The sequence below is a fragment of the Dromaius novaehollandiae genome, chromosome 4 (assembly GCF_036370855.1).
Source record: "Dromaius novaehollandiae isolate bDroNov1 chromosome 4, bDroNov1.hap1, whole genome shotgun sequence".
In the NCBI taxonomy this organism is placed as follows: domain Eukaryota; kingdom Metazoa; phylum Chordata; class Aves; order Casuariiformes; family Dromaiidae; genus Dromaius; species Dromaius novaehollandiae.
In genome coordinates this window covers 77,777,323-77,790,356 of record NC_088101.1, presented here as the reverse complement: position 1 = coordinate 77,790,356, position 13,034 = coordinate 77,777,323, and the positions used below count along the sequence as shown (strand labels likewise).

The window sequence follows — 13,034 nt, the reverse complement described above, 5'->3', positions numbered from 1 at the left end:
GTTGTCCTCAGATCTACATGATCTGACCAAGGTTTATGGTAGGCTGTTTCTGTTGCTCTGGCTGTGCAGTAAGTAAGCGTATTTATAGTTTCCAGTTTTCTTCTACTAAGATTATTGAAGTAGTTAAGTAGATAAAGAAAAGTTGGTAAACAAAAAGTATGGTTTTAAGATAAGTTTGTTTATCCCTTTTTTGTGTGTTTTTTCATGATAGGTGGTTTGATGTGCTGCAGAAAGTTTCTACGCAGCTGAAAACTAGTGTTACCAGTGTAACAAAACATCGTGCTGATAAGGTATTTGTGTCTGTGTTATTACTGAAAAAAGTCATACATGAGATTTAAAACACTTCCTCCTTTTTAAAAGTAGCTTGCTTTTGAATTGGAGACCTGTTCAGATATTAGATTACTTTAAAAATCTCTCTATTACAGAATGCTATTCACAATCACATTCGTTTATTTGAACCCCTTGTCATAAAAGCATTAAAACAATACACTACAACAACATCAGTACAGCTGCAAAGACAAGTTCTAGACTTACTTGCTCAACTGGTTCAGCTACGAGTTAACTACTGTCTTCTGGATTCAGATCAGGTTGGTAATTTGTCATTTTTGCAAACTTGTCATATACGAGGATGTCATTACCAAGCTAAAATATTCACAATAAAAGTACTTGCTGTGATCTATTCATTATATTGCAAGTGAAAACAAAGACTTAAAGGCAGATGAAGCTCTGTCCCCCTACTCCTAAGAACTTCAGTTTCTGTTTTCCTGTTGTGTATAAATTGGTTTATAAGCTCAGCAACAACCCTTTAAGGACTGTTCATCATATCCTCTTATTGCTAAAGTCAGTCTGGATAGTACTATCAGTATTATTAAATAGAAATTCCAGGTTTGTTTACAAATAGAAATACCCTTTTTCTGTACTAGCAGTATGGACTTGAGTATGACTGGTAGGGACCATCATAATTGATGAGCATTAAATGATTTTGATAGTGAGGTGGAAACTTGTGGCAAATACAGTAGTCTCTGTGGTTGTCCATATAAGCCGTAAACTTGTAACATAAAACAATTCAAGCATTTTATTCACTACGGTATTTGGTAGTATGGGTTGCAATACATAATGTTCCTGTAAATTGATACACAAATAACTTTAAATGCATGGATTTTATCTTGGTTCAGAGTTAGGTTTCTTGATTAAGAATGCTTTTTCTTGAATGTAATGCATCAAATGGCACATATTATGTTAATAACAAAGGGAAAATTGCATTTCAAAATGCATGAATTCCTGTCAAATTTTTGCTGGAAGTATATTCTATGCAAAGTGTAATAAACTGCGCAATCAGCAAGTTTCTCAAGTTATCTTCTGTACATGGAGAGAGAGAGAGCGCGCATGCGCACTTCATAACATATCAGAATGAGATAGAAGTGTAAATGGTTTTCAGTGCCTGTCTTTCCTTTCTCTCCATTCAAAACATGCACTTTTATAACTCAATATGTCAGGATAATTTTAAATGAAAGCTAATGTTGTGTTTCTATTGTGCATTCTTTTTTAACACTTTATTCTCTCTCTGTAGGTGTTTATTGGATTTGTGTTAAAGCAATTTGAATACATTGAAGTAGGACAATTCAGGTATGAAACTGGAAAAAATCCTATGAACAGTGTGGGTTTACATGCTTCTTATTCCAAAACATGTAGCGATTAGTTCTGCTAGATATTCTTATCTTATGAAAAGGGGAGAGTTCCAGTCTAGACAATGCACTCCTTATTCTCTGGCTCCAGTAGTAGCTCTTTCAGGAGATTTAGGTTCTGTGTGGTAGAAGAAGTCAAGAAGTAGCCTTCAAAAATATCTTAAGCTATGTTGTGCTGTTTCTTCCTTTGCAAAAATGATTTATTTGGGAAAACCCCAAAGCTATACTTTCAACTCTTCCCTATTAGCATTCAATTGCTGAAGGGAGAGTTAGGTCTTCCTTTTGTGAATTGTGTGAATCTGTTTGTATTCTGATAACTGTGTGTGCTGAGCACCTGATCCGTTTTTGTTGTCATCTAATGCAATATAGGCAAAGCAAAGGAATGTTTGTCAATTATTTGGGTCTTTCTTGCACATGAATTTGTATGGAGACATAAAAGTTGTATACAAAAAAAATTCAAATAAAAGTAAAGGCAAAAGTAAGGTAGAAACTTTGTGAGTCTCCTACAGAAATGCTATATTATGTCTCATGTTATTAGATAGTATGTTATAATATTTCTAGTGATAGTGAACAATGGTCAAAGTTTAACCAAAAAATCCCTTGAAGAAACTGGTAGTAAAAAATGGGGGACACACATTTTTGAAATATTATACAAAAACAGGGGAACACATTCCTACAAAATTCTTAATGTAAACAGATATCTTTTTACTGAACGCAGCTATGCAATTCAAACTTGATATTTTTGTTTTTTGTTTTCAGGGAGTCTGAAGCTATTATTCCCAATATCTTTTTTTTCCTGGTATTGCTGTCTTATGAGCGATATCATTCAAAACAGATAATTGGAATTCCTAAGATCATTCAGCTGTGTGATGGTATCATGGCCAGTGGGAGGAAAGCTGTTACACATGGTAAGAAAAAAGAAAACCCTAATAATGAAATTGGCAATAGTTCAGCAGTAATTAAAAGCAGTATTAAGTATAAGCTATAGAAAACTGGGATTGTACTAATCATTCCAGAAAACACTAGCTTTTAATCTTTTTTTTTATTTTATTTTAATACAAGAAATAAGTCTCTCATAATTCCTTCAGGAAATGCATTGTACCCTGCTAATACTATTACCCCATATTTTGCATGATTATATAATAGCAACTAAACTTTTATTTGGAACTTTCTTGAGTAATAAGTTCACATAGCAGTATTTTAAAGACTTTGATTTTAGTTTTTAGGACCCTCTTTTTTTTTCCTTCACTTTTGCCTCTTTCTAGAAGAAGGCTCTGTCACATACTTTCCAGTGGTTCTGCTGAGAAACATTTTAGAAAAATATCTATTTTTATCTCTGATAATGGGCAAATGTGTTCATAATGTAAATTTTGTTTTACTTTCATAACTATGCCTTTATCTTTTTATTTTTAGTAAGTTTGCTTCAGAGATTGGTAGAAGCACAGCTAAACTAAACTAAAGCATAGTTTTCTTTGTTAGCTGAACTGTTAGAACAAGATAAAATTGCTGAAGAATGACTTGTCTCATAATAAAAAAAAATCTTATTTTAGCAATACCAGCTCTGCAACCCATCGTTCATGATCTCTTTGTGTTAAGAGGAACAAATAAAGCTGATGCTGGAAAAGAGTTAGAAACACAAAAGGAGGTGGTAGTGTCAATGCTGCTGAGACTTATTCAGTACCATCAGGTAAGAGAGGAGGACAAATAAGTGTCCCTGTTTACACTTTATGAAAGGTACTTTTGCTTTGACTGCTGAAAATACTTCAGGCAATGATAATAATCATCTAAACAAATCTTGAATAGCTGAACTCTGTGCTTGGACCTTTCCTGGTGTGGAGAATAAGCACAGATATTTTTGGAAGTAAGGGGAGGGCTGGCTTATGTAACCTGTGGCCTATGTACAAATCACTATTTCAAGGTAAATAATGCATCTGTTGGATGTTACAAGCAGTAACGTCTGCTTAGTACATGTAACGTAGGCCACTGGCTAGCCTCAGTAACAAAGTACTGAAAAGCTCCGGTTAGGATGAAGGTTGTGGTTGTGTTGTAGATTGAATAAACAGTAGGTTAATGGAACAGCTATAGAAAAAACTAGCATTCAAGAGACTTAAAAGAATGGGCGGAAAAGTGGAAAAGGACAGGATTAACAGTAGGAAAAATGCTGCATAGAAATGGTCTACATATTGCTGTACAACAGAAATGTCTTAAACATTTTAAAAATATTTTATATTTTAGTGAGATAATGAGACTGATATTTACACAGTTGTTATCACTTGCCATTTTGCTGTGGACCTTATGGGTCTGAAAAATATGTTGTTGTTTTATATAGGAATAAAAGAATTACTTTTCTCAATGCACTTTGTTTAATAGAAAAGCAGCAAAATAATTTTAAGAGAAATGACATAACTAATGGGATCTTATTGCTTGATCAGGTGCTTAACAACTTAATGTGCTTTTCCTTTCATCTTGAGAAAATGCAATTCCAGTATATGTTAGTGTAAGCCATCTATTTTCTGAGGATGGGGGGGAGGCAGTGTATCTTGTCGAATATGAGTCAAAATAATTTGTTAGAAATGCATGTTTGAATTGGGATAATTTTGTTTCCACATTTTTCTATTGATTTTTGTAGTTGTATTATCATAAAATGGCTTATATAACTATATGAAATGACGCTGTAGACACTTGATGCAAAACAGCGAGTAACTTTCAGTGTTACATAAGGTACCGCAGTTGCTAGCAGATCCTCTTCTGAGATGCAGAACCTGTCAAAGACCACGCATGCGTTGCTTTTCTTCCCACCCCATCCTGTTTGTAGCTCTGATTCTGTGCTCTCGATGCACTGGTGCTGTTCTGTGTAAGCCGTAAGCCCGGAGCAGTTGCGTGGTTACTGGGCCGTGGCTGGGGTGTTCTCAAGCCCGTACTACATTTTGCTACGGGCATGATCCTTGCTGCTGGTGTGCTCAATTACCTGCTCTCTCATGAACTTTTCATGTAAAGTGACGTATCCCAGGTGAATGAGCTGCATAGTAGTACCTGTGTTGTCTCCTTGACCACATTAAAACTTAATCTGTACTCAAAAGAAGAAAAGGTGTATATGAGGGAAATGACTTGCTCTCTTCTCGCTTTTGTTGAGTAGGCAGTGCGGCATTGTTTACTATCATTTTTTTCCAATTGTTTGACTAGTCTTTTGACAAATGCAGTTTAAAAAAAGAACATGAAAGCATTTTTTTAGTTTATAAAAGTACTGGAAAATTCTTTAAAAACAAACATTGTCACAGTTAAGAATTTTTAAAGTCAAAAACGGGGTTTTAAGAATAATATCTAATTCTCTCATGTCGATTTTCTTCATTCATATGGTGTATGCAATAGAAAATGTTGAAATGAAGTAGATGTACTCTTACAGAACGGCCAGGAAAAGTATGTAAATGCTGATAATTTAAGGCGATGAATTAATTGAGACATCTTGTATCTTGTATCTTGTTTTGTGGGAGATGGATGAAGCAGTAATAGAGCAAGTAAAATATTTTTCCCACTACAGTATTGCTTACATGTTTCCTGATAGTACGGGGTGTTTACTTGGGTTTTTTTGGACTTTTCCTCAGGTGCTAGAAATGTTCATCTTAGTATTGCAACAATGTCATAAAGAAAATGAAGACAAATGGAAAAGATTGTCCCGGCAAATAGCTGACATTATTCTTCCGATGCTTGCAAAACAACAGGTTATTATATATAAATTTATATATTTCATCTGTAAATATTTAAAATAATTGTTATATTGTATGTGTTAGAGCTTTGGTATTATGATTTTTATATAAAGACAAAAAACTGTAAAACTTGCAAGAATTTACTTGAAAGTGTGGTCAATGTATCTGGAAAAACAATTACTATAGGGTAAACCAAGTTTTTGAAGTGACAAAGGTTGTATTTTAAATGTATAAAGCATATGTAGTATTTTCTAGGAAATTTCCTGATAAAGTCCATTCTGCTGTTCTTAAGTACACAATTATATCTTGCTTAGAGCACTTTGTAAATGATGTAAAAATTCTTCCATATTTGCAGAATGTCAAAATTATTTCTTCATAACTGCAATGGGTATAATTACATCCCTCTTTAATGAGGGAAAACAAAATAGTATCACTCAAAACTGCATTTATAAATCATAGAATAGTTGAGGTTGGAAGGGACCTCTAGAAATCATCTAACTCCAATCCCTCCGCTCAAAGCGGGGTGCAGGGGTTCACTAGAGCAGGATGCCCAGGACTGTGTTCAGCTGGGTTTTGACCATCTCCAAGGTTGGACACTTCTCAACCTCTCTGGGCAACCTCTTCCAGTGTTTAACCACACATTAAAAAAAAAAAAAAAATCTTATTTATAAATGGAACTTCCCCTGTTTCAGTTTGTGCCCATTTCTTCCTGTGCTTTCACTGGGCACCACTGAGAAGCCTGGCTGTGCCTTCTTTGCTTCCCTGCTCTCCCGCCCGCTAAGATCAGATATTTATACATATTGATAAGATCCCTCAGCCTTCTCCAGGCTGGACAGTCCCAGCTTTCTGAACCTCTCCTCATATGACAGGTTCTGCAATCCCTTAATCGTCTTTGTGGCTTTTTGCTGGACTTGCTCCAGTAAGTCCATGTCTCTCTTGTACTGGGAAGCCCAGAACTGGACATGGTACTCCAGATTGGGAGTGGGGAGTAGACCCTTTCTAGCTGGAAGGAAAAGGAGAAGACTCCTTTTAAGAAAAAGACTTCCAATGCTGCTCCCTCAGCGATTTATATACCCAGGCTTGCAATACAGCTATCTTTGAAGTAAGTTGAGTATTTCTCATTCCAGGATATGAAGTTAATCTAGTGAAATTGTGCTATTAATGTTCTTTATTACATGGTGGCAGATCCCCACTCCCACAGGGTTATCTAATGGAAAGTATTGAGGGCTAGCCAACGGATTTTGAGCAAAACTAAGATGTTTGCAAACTGAGGCTGCCTTTGTTTTGTACAAATTTGTGCATGTGCTCAACTATGAAATCATGTAGGCAAGATAGGGTCCTCCAGATTCATTGAGTCCAGGTCTCTGCTTTTCTTTGCAATCAATTGTTATGTAATATAAATACTAAAATAGAAGTAGTTGATCAGTTTATTAAGACACTTAACTCCTGCAGTGCAAGGCCACTGTAGCTGCTCACTGTTCTGTTGAGGAGGAATTTTTCTCCTAGTTTTCTGCTCAAGTTTATTGTCATCCAAGGTGTTCAGTTGTTCTTGTACCATTGTTGTTCTCTATGAAATGCAGGGTAAGATACGCATCGCAGAGGGGAAGAGTTTTTAAAATTTATGACAGTCAGTCTTGTGGTCTCATTAGTCATTCTTTAAATGTGGTCTGTTTCACCTAATAAAATGTATGTTGTATGTGTATTGGATTTCATATGATGGACTTTTGTCTGTGTACCTACATCCTGTTTAGGAAGGCCTGCAGTGAAACTTTCATTTACCTTTCATGGAATTTGATTGCTCTAAATTGTGTTATAAAGGACAGTCTGATTATGCACAGGTTGTCAGAGGAATGTTTAAAACATGAAATGGTCACTGTGTTTTACAATTACTTTTAGTGGTAGTTATCAATGAGTTTTGTGGTTTTTCTTTTAAATAGATGCATATAGATTCTCATGATGCTTTGGGAGTACTGAACACTTTGTTTGAAATTTTGGCTCCTTCATCCCTTCGCCCGGTGGACATGCTTTTAAGAAGTATGTTTGTTACTCCTAAAACAATGGTAAGCAAGTGGGAGCCTGTTGGGGCAGGGGAAATGTTTCTAGTTAAGCAGTAAAAGTGATTTTCATTCTCAAGGAAGATGGAAGCTGGTGTTTTTCTGGCAAAACAAAACAGCAGCAGAAGGGTGCTAAAAAGTTGTTGTAACCTTTGTTTCTGTTTTCAGTTTGATGATAGAGTACCTGAAGCAGATTTTTAGGAAAGAATTCAGTAAAGTTAGTAAGATTTACCAGCTGGGAGCACTTTAAGCAGGAAAACTCTGCTTATGGATTACTTTCCTTTTATATTGTGAGGATCAGGAGCGTAGAAGGAACATACTGATATGATTGTAGAATGCAATTTAAGTAAATCATTTTCCTTATGCAAAGACTAATATTACTTTTATAGTTGAGATGATGTGGTGGGGTTGTTTTTTTCTTTTTTTGAAGACTTACCTTAGAAAAGGTGAATACCTTCCTATGTCATGTTGAATACTTTTAACTTAAAACTTGTTTTCCTTCACTCTTCCATAAAATCAGACACATCTGAGAGTGCAGCAAGCAGGAGGCAAATTTTATGTTCAGATCTTCCAAAATGCTATTCTTATGGTACCTGTGAAGCTTATTTGTTCACTCTGTTAATGATCTTATGCATTTTTGTGTTTGTGTTAGGCATCAGTGAGCACTGTCCAGTTATGGATTTCTGGAATTTTAGCTATCCTTAGAGTTCTGATTTCACAATCAACAGAAGACATAGTTCTATCCCGTATTCAAGAGCTTTCCTTCTCCCCATATTTGATTTCCTGTCAAGCAATTAACAGACTGAGGCGTGGAGAAAATAACGTATCTGCACCAGAGGATTGCACCGAGGTTAAACAGGCAAAATATCTGCCTGAAGAGACATTTTCTAGGTATGTTGTCTTTGAATAACTTTTGAGAAATATTAAGTTTTCTTAGAAATTGCAAATATACTATGCGATATGTACATGCGCATAGAAATATTACCTGATAGAAATAAGGGCTGGAATTAAACTGATAAGGGAGGTGTGTGTGTAGGGGGTAAAGTAAGTTGTAGAGCAAAGGAAGGAGATGAGCAGCTTTTAGTGGGGATTTTGGGCTGTTCTGGTATCTCTTCTCAGGCCAAGTGAAGGTTTTACTTGAGCTGTGGGTGAATAGATAAATTCTGGCCTTAAAATGGATAAATGATTAAAAAATGGAAACTGGATAAATCCTGACTATATCAAAATCGGTGCTGAAAGTTTAACCCTTTCTGTGCTCCCACTGTGGGGCCTGAAAGATCGCTGTAGAAGCCCACGTTCTGTATTGGAATCTTGGTGGCAAATAGATTCAAATCTCCTAAATTAGTCATGCTCTTTATTTTCTGCTTTTAAAGAGCTAGCTTTGGCTGGTCAGCTTCCCATTGTGGAGCCCTCCAAGAATGGAAAACTTGGGCAAAAGAAGCCAGGAGAGGTGCAGTGGCGTGTTGACATCTTTATTTTTGATATAGTGGGAAGCAGCTGAAATAGCTATTTGTTTAAGAAATTTTTTTCCCCTCAAATATGAAACTTTAGATACAAAGTTTAGATGAAAAGCTTCTTTTTATGGTTCAGCTCACTGTATGGGTAGAGGGAAAAGGGTATTGAGGACTCCTTTAACGTGACCTTATGTCCATCAGGAGTGAGCCGAGGAATGATTATGGCTGGGAGTGAGAACTGCTTGTCTCAAAAACCCCTTTCCAGTGTTTCTTTTTCTTTGGTGTCCCAACCTGTGTCCCTCTGGCTGGAGGATTGATCTGGAATCTGTGTGGTAGTGTGAATGTGGGTAGATGATGGTTCAAGCAGCTAAATTATTGTGACTTATTAAGTTGCTCCTCATCAGCTGAGCTGTCATAACTGTCAGGGTATGTTCTTAGCTCATTGCAAATCACTATAAAGAGACAACATCATTTTGAATAAGTTTATAAGTGAGGTGGACTGGTGCAGGCATGCCATCATTTATTATGCCTTAGCTGATGAGTAGGTAACCACAGCTCCAATGCATAATTAATTCAGTTGCTTATGATCATCTGTCCATAGCTTTATCATCATACTTGTTTTAGATCAATCTTGTATGTTGTGTTAGAAAAAAACAAAGTATGAAGTCATTGCCCATTTGTCCTAAATAAGATTTTTTTAAATCTGTTGAGTTTCACAGACAAAACTCATGTTGTTCTGAACTATGTTGCAGTGATGGTTTTTCTGTTGATTGTGTGCATGGTTTTTCAAGGTTCTTACTACAACTGGTTGGCATTCTGCTGGAAGATATTGTTACCAAACAATTGAAAGTGGACATGAATGAACAGCAACACACTTTCTACTGTCAGGAGTTGGGCACACTGCTTATGTGCTTAATTCATATCTTCAAATCAGGTAATAATTGAAACAACGCCATGTGTTGCAGCATGCAAACAGTGATCAGTGTTTTCAGTTCTGAGACGATTCTTGAATGAATTGAAGAACTACTGAGAAGGAGTACTTAGGTGCTAAAGACATACTATCCCAGGCAGTGCAAAGAGCTCCTAAACTTCGGGCTTGCACATTCAGGGAACATTTTTGTAATGCTTCCTTCCCTTATGGCTGAGCAGAATCTGTCTAGTTACTTTTCATCTGTCCTTTTAACTGTCCAAAATTTTCCAGCAAAGCATTCCAAACATCTGTCTGCATTTCTTGCAGTTCATTTTAACTGGGAGCTGGTAGGTATGTCCAAGCTTAAAATACAGACCACTGGGTCAGACTCTTGACAAGGCTGGTTTCTGTCTGTCTTTATCATAGCTTTAAAAACAAAAAAAAGTAGGAAAAGTAGTACTGTTTCAAACAATACTACTGCTTTGTAGGCTGTTGTGCTCCTTCAGGTTTGAGAATTGTGTTGTACGTGTCTTCTGCTACATATCCAATCTCTCAGCCTTTAAACTGCTGGATTCCTTAGTGCCACTATCAGGAAAATAAGATTAACAGCAGCAGTCTGTCTCTTCTCTGTATTACCTGCCCTTTCTTTAATTTCTGTCTGTGACTATCCTTTCTTTCCTTCTGATTTTCAGCCTGCAGCACCTGACCCTTGACAGTAGAGCAGACACTCTCCTGCTTACTGTGGCCTTTGGTCTGCCATGACCTTGTTCCACCTGCAGCTTCCCCATTGACCTAAGGAGAGTGTGGTAGCAGCAGAGCTTCTCTTGGACTGTTGTCAGCTATCACAGCCTAATTCACTTGCAGCTCTTTCTCCTTGCCTCTCCTCTCTCCTCCTTTGTGAGATGGCCTGTTCTGAGCCACATCTGGGGTAGATGTGCTCTCTGGCTAACAGTCTCACTAGTCTGCCTAGTCTTCTGTTGAGAATAACCTGGAATATAGTTTCCTTTCCCAGTAAGGTAGGCAAATCATCCCTGTTTCAACCTAGAACTTCTTGTGTCTCTGTCTTGGGCATTTTCTACTGCTCAGAAGGTTCCCTTTCCTCTCTACATCCTTTCCTTGGTGAAATACTCTTTTTAAATGGTAGGGCACATTCATAGGATTGCTATTCTGTTGGTATTTTCGGAGTTCAAAATGCATGTATTTTGGGTTTTTGTCTTAGAGCTTCTTGCTTCTTTCAGCCTTTTGTCCTTTCATGGTTGGCGTAGCTCTGTCAAATCATTCGGGAGGCTGGTGTAGATGAGGATCTCATCAGGAATAGTCATCCCAGAATTGCTGCTCCTGTGTAACTCCATGGACAGAAGGAGAGTGCCTTACTCCTAAGAAACAGACGGTTAAAGCTGAGAGGCTTGTACGATGTGTACCTTGACCAGTGTCCTCGCTTAGTCTTACTTGGTTTGGGGGACAGACTGTCTTTATGGAAACAAGAGTGATCTGGTGCCTAACCTAAATAACCTCTGCTGTGTTTGACAGCTTCTGAATACTGCTCTAGGTGGATCTCAGTATTTCTGTAAATACATACAGAGGTGTTTTCATTGTTAATATAGTTCCAAGGTGAAAGAATAGGGAGTTTAAGTCTTGCTCCAGTTTTTGATTGCTGACATAAGGAAACCTCCTTCACAGAGAAGCAGCCTATACTACTTTCTGTTCAAACCTTTGGATAAATTTTCCCTTATCCTTTTCTTGAAAGACTTGGAGACCTGTAGGAGAACATACTCTAGGGCCTTGGAAAGAGATCCTATTAGTAAATAGTCTCTACTAGCTTTCCCAAACTTGCAGAGTCTGGCTCTATTTAAAGATGGTAAATGTGTTCTCATGGTTAAAGTCTGGCAGAGACTATTTTCTAACCTGTGTCAACTTCAGATGCTAGTGTGATTAATATTATTCAACTCTTTCAGTTACATACTTCTCCTGTTTGTTTCCAAAAGAGAGATCTTACCTGAAAGTGGCTGTTAATGTTTTGGAGGACAAACATAATGTTCTTAGCTACTGTTCCTAATAATTCTGGCACTCTAGTCACATCCTCATCCTCTCTGTAGGGGGGTATTAGCAGGTACTTACTGCTCCCATTTTCAGTAGCTCTGACAGATTTTCTGCTCTTATTGCCACAGATTTCCTGCTGAATTTTGTGTTTGGTGGTAAGAGGTGGAATGTCTCTCTTGAACACTCCTTGAAACCCTTTACTCCTTTCTCTTCCTCCAAAGCACTGGTTGTTCAAGCTGCTTGTCCTGTCCATACAGCTGGCCTCAGTTACTTTTTCACAGATCTTGGATGATAGGTGGCTGCAATTTATAAGGTCTTGGCAAAGTCCCAGCGTCTTCATAGACTTCCTGGTTGATACTGGACAAGTCACTCTGCAGTCCAGGTCCCTATTTGTAAAATGGCAGTTACAGTACTTCCGTACTTAACAGGTGTAAATAGTGAAAAAGTGCATACAAAATACCTGTGTTAGGCATTTAACTCGATTCTATACTCTTGTGTCCAACACTATCTAATCTTTTCTTTTAAGCTCTTCCTCCAGGGTCCTCTGTTACAAAGTGTTTAAGACAAAACAACAAAAGAACACCCCCCCCACACACCTTTGTTCTGTTACTCTCTTTTCTACCAACTTCTTGCAAACATGAATAAGTCAGGTTTGGACTTTAACAAACAAACAAGCTAATGGAAGTGTTCTAGCTCTTCAACTGCTCCTTTCTACCAAAACTCAAAATTTCTATTTTGCCTTGACTTAACATCTCCTAGTCTTCAGTGACTGTAATGGGTAGGAGAGGGAATGGGAAAACAATTGAGTTCTGTTGCAAGGGCGTTAGTGCTGCCTTGGTGGATGTGTCTTTTGGCTTGTCAAAAGAGAGCTTTGGTTAAAGAAACTGAGCCCTCCAAACCTGGATTTTTGCTCCCAAGACTCAAGGTTGTGAGGTGAGAGACAGAAAAAATGGTTGTGCTTAACAGAGCCTTTCTTGACCTTTGTTCTAAGCCTGCTTTAGGGCTGATGCCCCTTGATGTTGTGGGTGAATGTTCTCTTCCCCTGTGCCCCTGTTACTATTGTAATTAATGTGTATATGTACTGCTAACTGCTGTTATCAAGGAACGGCTGAAACATTCATAAAGCTAAGTGATTTTGGGTAAGTGGTTAAATGGAGTCAAGCCAGGATCAATGAAATCAGAAAATC

General features: G+C 37.4%; 1 protein-coding gene across 6 annotated transcripts in view; it reads left to right on the top strand.

Moving 5' to 3' along the window:
• The window catches only part of HTT (huntingtin), a 99,641-nt gene that overhangs the window by 49,971 nt on the left and 36,636 nt on the right, over window positions 1-13,034 (top strand). For all 6 annotated transcript variants that reach the window (XM_064511493.1, XM_064511492.1, XM_064511491.1 and 3 more), the window contains 9 exons: window positions 212-290; window positions 426-587; window positions 1,571-1,626; window positions 2,445-2,593; window positions 3,236-3,372; window positions 5,288-5,404; window positions 7,327-7,449; window positions 8,096-8,334; window positions 9,689-9,831. In XM_064511493.1, coding sequence (XP_064367563.1) covers window positions 212-290; window positions 426-587; window positions 1,571-1,626; window positions 2,445-2,593; window positions 3,236-3,372; window positions 5,288-5,404; window positions 7,327-7,449; window positions 8,096-8,334; window positions 9,689-9,831 — 1,205 coding nt within the window. The remainder of the gene's footprint in view (window positions 1-211; window positions 291-425; window positions 588-1,570; window positions 1,627-2,444; window positions 2,594-3,235; window positions 3,373-5,287; window positions 5,405-7,326; window positions 7,450-8,095; window positions 8,335-9,688; window positions 9,832-13,034) is intronic.